The sequence below is a fragment of the Moschus berezovskii genome, chromosome 4 (genome assembly GCF_049115385.1).
Source record: "Moschus berezovskii isolate FMDL1 chromosome 4, NW_MosBer_1.0, whole genome shotgun sequence".
NCBI lineage: Eukaryota > Metazoa > Chordata > Mammalia > Artiodactyla > Moschidae > Moschus > Moschus berezovskii.
In genome coordinates this window covers 40240299-40247232 of record NC_142463.1, presented here as the reverse complement: position 1 = coordinate 40247232, position 6934 = coordinate 40240299, and the positions used below count along the sequence as shown (strand labels likewise).

The following is a 6934-nucleotide window of genomic DNA, read 5'->3' as shown; positions in this document are numbered from 1 at the left end:
TGTATATGTCATTCCCAGTCTCCAAAATTATCACTCTCCTCGCTTTCCCGCTTTGGTAACTTTGTTTTCTATGTCTGTGACTCTATTTCTGTTTTGTAAATAGGTTAATTTGTACCTTTTTTTTTTTTTAAGATTTCACCTATAAGCAATATGATATTTGTCTTTCTCTGAAACAGGAGCTTTTGTTTGAGGTGGAAAGCATTGTGGCAGCTGTTGGAATGTGGGTCCTACATGATGAGATCCCCTAAAGTGGATTTCTATCTAGTTAGCTTATACTTTGAAGATTTAGTGGGTCAGATGGGCAAACATACAACAACACAACTGCACACACCTACACACACACACTCTATGGAGAATCTGGGGTGGGTATGTGGTGTGCAGAGATTTTGTGGAGATGGCACCTGAATGAGTTTCAGGGGATGAAGAGGAGTTGATCAAGTGAGGACGGGAAAAGGCATTATGGGAAGAGAAAATAGCATAAGCAGAGGCAGCGAAACAGGAAAGAACATGTTACATGCGGTAAAGCAGAAGGAGTTCAGGCACAAGGTGGGGAGTTGCGGTGGATGAGGATGAAGAGGGTGGGTGAGGGCTGACATGATGCATATGGTGATATGGACCTTATCTTTCAGGCAGAGATTCTCTGAAGAATTTTAGGTAGGTGAATGATGTCATCAAAAAAAGTATAATCTCATCTATGGGTGAAAAGAGCTTCAAAATATACAGTGACGGTGAGGACAGGAATGAGAAGATGGATTTAAGACATTGAATGGACAATATGCTAAGTCTTGGGGATCAACAAGCCTTAAATGAAAGACTGAAGTCTATAGTAATCCCCAAGTTTTTATCTTGTGGTTATTCCTTAACTGAAAAAAGAAGCATAGAGGCAGGAGGTAGTCTGCTGGGGGTGGGATGAAGAGGAGGAAATGAGTTTAAGTTGGGCTTGTTGAGTTTCGTGTACACTGGAAAGTTAAAGCAAAGGTGTTTAAAGGCAGGTAGAAAAAAGTCAGAGAATAAGAATACACATGGGTGGTGCAACCCTCATAGTGGCAAGATGTTCAAGAAAAATGTATATAGGAGAGCACCGGGCTGCAGCCCAAAAGAACCTTCCACCAAGAGCTAGGAGTAGAAGGGAAATGCACATTGAAGACCCAGAATGAATGGTCAGTGAAGGTAACTAAATTAACTCTCCTGTCCTACTATTTATTACAAAAACTTGTTCTCTCCCCACTTGCCCCACCATCCATTTTCACCCCCAGGTCTTCTGGTTGCAGGAAAGGAAAGTAATAAATGCAACTACTTTGCCCTAAAGAAAAGATTAGAAATAGGATAAAATACATTATGAGACAGCTGATATCAAGGAAGTATTTTTGATTGACTGTCCTGTCCAGGACTTCTTGGTGACTGCTGTTTATCTGCTGACAATTCACGTTTGTCCTCCTAGAGAACTACCAGAGAAGAGTCAGAGGCCCAGCCTCTGTTGTTGTGACCATTAGCAAAATGCACCTGTGAACTCCATTCTGTAGTTTCACTGAGGTACATGGTAGGCCATGCACTGTGGCTCTTTTACTGGATGGCAATGGCACCCCACTCCAGTACTCTTGCCTGGAAAATCCCATGGACGGAGGAGCCTGGTAGGCTGCAGTCCATGGGGTCGCGAAGAGTCGGACACGACTGAGCGACTTCACTTTCACTTTTCACTTTCATGCATTGGAGAAGGAAATGGCAGTCCACTCCAGTGTTCTTGCCTGGAGAATCCCAGGGACGGGGGAGCCTGGTGGGCTGCCGTCTATGGGGTCGCACAGAGTCAGACACAACTGAAGCGACTTAGCAGCAGCAGCAGCAGAAAGAACTGTAATTGCTATGGAGCTGGATGGGGGTTGTGAATTTGGCTCTGACTGTACTTTAGCATTGATAAAATGAGAAGAGATCTGAGACGGTTGCTGGAATTGTTTGGTTCTGGTTGGGGAGGTTAAGATCCAGCATTACAACCTGTTGAGAACTTATTTCATGAACTACCACAGGTAGACTTGGAAATATCTACTAGCCAGGGAAGTGACCAGACATCAAAGTGCATAGACAGAGCTTTTGTCTTTTTTCATAGCAACTAAAATCAGTTTCACTAGAAAAAAGGGAGAGACCTATTTAATACCTAGATCCAAGATAGGATAGATGGATGGATGGACAGACAGATAGGTGGGTAGATAGGAAGACACACAATTTGTGGTGTTTGGGGGAGAACTGTGTTGTGTAGGTAGTTAAGCTACAAACTAACTCTCTTTTTTCAGCAAGGCTGAAACAAGTGTTTCACAGGTGGCACTAGTGGTAAAGAACCTGCCTCCTAATGCAGGAGACATAAGAGATGTGGTTTCAGTTCCAGGGTCGGGAAGATCCCCTGGAGGAGGATATGGCAACGCACTCCAATATTCTTGCCTGGAAAATCCCATGGACAGAGGAGCCTGGTGGGCTACAGTCCACAGGGTTGCAAAGAGTTGGTCATGACTAAGGTGACTTAGCACATAAATATTAAAAAACACACAGAGAGAAAAGTGATCAATAATATCCAATATAGCCTAGAGGCCCGGTAAAATAAGACATCTGTTGAATCTGGAAATATGGAAGTTTTTGGTGATCATAGTGAATTTTAACCTAGCATAAGATAGATTTTATTGTGCATTGTGTGCAAACATGAACTAAAGAAATACAGAGAGTCTGTGACAGATTGCTATCAATAAATCTGAGAAAATATGAATGATATAGTATTGAGGGAGGTGAAAATGCAGGGTCAGAGGTGGAGATGCAGTTTAGGAGAGATTTCAGTGTATTTTCAGGTTGGGGTAACAGCAAAAAAAAAAAAAAAAGAAGGGAAAGAATAAAGATATGAGAATATAAGGGATGGGGAGTCAAGGTCAAAGAGAAAATAGAGCATGTCCTCCAGGAGAAAACAGAACAGGAACACTGGTGAACTGGACAGATGACATCCTGTCCCTTGAACATGGAGGAAATAAGATGCTAAACCAGGCAGATGCAGATAAATGTATAGATCTTGTGTGTGTGTGTGTGTGTTAGTCACTCAGTCATGTTAGGCTCCTTGCAACCCCACAGACTCCTCTGTAGCTCACCAGGCTTCTCTGTCCATGGACTTCCCCAGGCAAGAATACTGAAGTGGGTAGCCATTCCCTTCTTTGGGATGAGGATCTTCCCAACCCAGGAACTGGACCTAGGTCTCCTACACTGCAGGCAAATTCTTTACCATTTGAGCCTATGGATCCTCTACTTGGGTTAATGTCCAGCCTCTGAAGCTCCTGAGTGCTCCTCTTCAATACTAGCCTCTTCCTGATCCAACTCCTGCCAGCAAAAATGTGTGTCTGGTAGTCTAAAAACTCTGGATATAATACCACTAATTGGAAAACCATAATGAATACTGCTGCTTGGCTAACTTGGGGTCAAACAATGAAACAGAGCTCAAAAAAATCCAAAGCAACATATTCACTGATTCACACTTATATTTCTAATTTGTTCTTGCAGTGAGAGGATAAGACAAATTTGAAAAAAAAAAAAAAAAGGAAGCCAAGTTGTAAGAGTCTTCCAGTGTTGCTCCATGAAGCTGAGCTGTGGTTAAGGCTGTTCATTTTTTAAATCCTGGAGCTTAATCTTCCAAAGCATCAGTATCAAGGGAGTTGGTCCAGGCAACCAGATCATCTACTTCGTTTTCCCATGACTCATTTGTGATAACTTCAACCGGCTTTCTCTTCCACCACTCCTGTTTTTGGTCCTTCTTTGTGACAGTTTCTGTTTCAGTTTGTGAATCAGGAGACGTTTGAACTATAATGAAAAACACAAATAACAGAAATTTAATAGACATGGTAGGAAAAACAGTAAAAGAAAGTGTCCCTGCATTTGTACCATAATGCCTAAGATCATCTCGGTGAATGCCAGTACACTTTTTAAAGTTTCCAAATTTTACAATTGCAATGAAATTTTCATAAATCATTCTTTTCATTTTGGTCGACCTTCATATGCTCATATATTTACTGAGCCCCTGCTAAGTGCCAGCAGGTGTACAAGGGAAAGGTACCCGGGAGTGCTTCACATAGATGTATGCACAAGGATGGGATCACTGGATCTAAGGGAAAACAGATGTGGGCTTTGAAAGACAAGAAGTTTGCTGAAGAAAGGGGGCAAAGGAGGGAGACGGGACTGCTTTAAATGGAGGGCACAGCACAGACCACAGCACACAGGTATGAGAGAGAGAACTTGACAGGTTTGGAGGTAATCAGAGTTGATGCTTCAGTATTTACGCTCTGCCAGGTGCTATGCTAAGCATGTCCTACCTGCAAAATATAATTTAACTTATACACAATGCTTCGGAGAAGGTGATGGCACCCCACTCCAGTACTCTTGCCTGGAAAATCCCATGGGCGGAGGAGCCTGGTGGGCTGCAGTCCAAGAGGTCGCACAGGATTGGACACAACGGAAGCGACTTAGCAGCAGCAGCATACACAATGCTTATGATGGACAAGTATTATTATCTTTACTTTAAGGATGAGACAATTGAGACTAAGTAGCCTGCAGTAACTTATCCAAGGACATTCAGCTTATAATAGTTAATCGCTGGTCCACTGGATCCCAAATCACAGTGTTACAGTGTGTGGACAGTTGAATGGAGCTGGCTGGTTAGGCTGAGGCCAGGTTAGGAACACCTCATATATCATGCAAAGAAGTCTCATCTTTCTTGTATCGGTCTCATAAACAGGGAAATAAATTGATTACATTTTAAAAGAATATAGATACAGTATATTTCTCAATATTTCTACTCAGTGAGGGGAACTTGCTTTCCAAGTTGGTGCTATTTATGTTCCGCTACCCCTACAATCTGGACAGGGAGGCCTGGCGTGCTGTGATTCATGGGGTCGCGGAGAGTCAGACACAACTGAGCGACTGAACTGAACTGAACTGAACCGAACCCCTACAATCCCACTGTATTCTCCTCTCTTTGTGTGGCTGTTGCCACCTAATTCATTGCCCAGCACATGGTCCAGGACAAATTCTGTCTCATAATAATTCTGTGTTTATTTCCCCAGTAACAAATGGAATGAACCTTGTCATATTCATTGTCTTCTAGTTGTGCTATGGGCAAGGATTGTGAATGAACTGTTCTTTTGATTTCTTTGGTTATCGCAAAGATTTGCAGAGGATTTGAGTTTAGACAGCTGCCATTATTCTATAAGAAGCCTGATGTCACCAATGATTGAGTTTTAATTTTATATTTTAACATTAATATCTAGATTTCATTAATTTAGAACTAAATTCTCTTTTCCTTGAGAAAATCTTCTTTATGAACATATCATTGATGGATTAACTATACTTCTTTCTAGCCATGTTTGAGTTGTTCTGAGTTCATATGCTTTTGGTCACAAGAAATACTGTTCAATAGAGAAGTGTCTCATCTCATAGAAGAGGAAGATCAGAGGAGGGGCAGGACTGAATGATACAGTGACTCAACGATGTCATTTAGAACATTCTTTCCACAGCTTTGCTCTGCCATCTCTGGTGCTGTCTTCATCTTCAGAGTCACAGTGAAGAGAGGTGTGGTCATTCTAATACTCATAACAGACACAGCAATATCCAGAGGAAAAATGGAGTCTTTTCTCCAGGGACTCATTTTTAAAAGTAGGAAAACTACTCCTGCAAGCTCCTAGTATATTTCCTCTCAGGCTGGTTTGTGTCACACCCTGCTCCTAAGCTAGTCACTGGCAAGGAAAATGAGATTACTATGATTGGCCAACAACAGTTGTTAAAGCGGAATGAATATTGGGAGTCAATGACCTTGATTATTTGCCCTCTTAGTTCCTACTCTGTTTTTTTTTTTTTTAAAACCACACTCCCAGGAAGCATAAAAAGAAATTCTGGCTAGATTAGTAGAGCCTAATGCAAAACAAACATAAAAATGTTTCCTCATGACACAGAAAAAGTAAATATTATTTTGAACTTTTTTTCCTCCAGAAAATCTTAAGCATTATAAACCCCTCTGAGAAACCTTGGATTTACTGGTTGGAATGAACCAATAGCTTTGTTACTGCATTAAAATAAGTTACAGAAGCACAAATTCTCATTGCCTTATGGTTTGTAAGCCTTTCTTGGGCTGGATCCTGAAAACTCTGCTTCTTAAAATTTTTTCTAGTCTTAAAATAATTTTGTCAGTGAAGAGACTAACTTTTGTTCTGATTGGTGGGCTCTGGTTTACTGCCTGATGGTTAATTTCCATTCACTTCTGTATCAGCCTCAGTTTAGTTAGAAAAGCAGAGCTCTTATAAGTAATACAAGAATGGAAGGTTTAAGACATGAAACCAGGATTACACATGTATGGACAGACCTGGAACAGTGAAGTCTGGAAGGCCATAGCTGGAGAACTATGGAAGGCCATAGCTGGAAGAACATTACTGCTTTATGTCAGTCTGATGCATGGACATGAGTGGAAACACCAGGAGTGCAAGGGGAGCACAAGATGCTGCACACACCTAACCACTCTACACGGGATAGACATTGTGAGCTCAAGGAGGTTTCTGTGAAGCCCTCACATCTGTAAAGTGAGAGTGTGTGAAGAGTTGCATGAAATTGCTGTGTCTGAGAAAACTACCATGTATGATACACACAGCTCCTCAAGAATTATGGCCTCTGTTTTACTCCCACCTCCAAAATTTGAGACACATTTTTTTCACATTAGCAAATCATGATATGCTAATCCTTCTCTGCAAAAGGGAAGCACAGAGTTCATTTCTTTCCTAGCTGAGTCATATTTCCCTTTGGTATCCTGGATAAGCTCACTCTTGCTACATTATAAACAATCACAAGATCCAGTGGCAGATGACAGCAAGCATTGTTTAGGTTACACATCTACAGGTCAGCTGAGAGTTGGCCTCTCTGGGTTGGGAAT

At 41.6% G+C, this 6934-nt stretch overlaps 1 protein-coding gene across 1 annotated transcript in view; it reads right to left on the bottom strand.

Annotated features, from left to right (window-relative positions):
- Nucleotides 1–3532: 3532 nt before the first annotated feature.
- Nucleotides 3533–6934, bottom strand: part of UBE2U (ubiquitin conjugating enzyme E2 U) — a 72609-nt gene continuing 69207 nt past the window's right edge. The window contains exon 10 of the mRNA XM_055403560.2: nt 3533–3822. Within this exon, the coding sequence (XP_055259535.2) occupies nt 3647–3822 (176 nt within the window). The 3' untranslated portion in view covers nt 3533–3646. The remainder of the gene's footprint in view (nt 3823–6934) is intronic.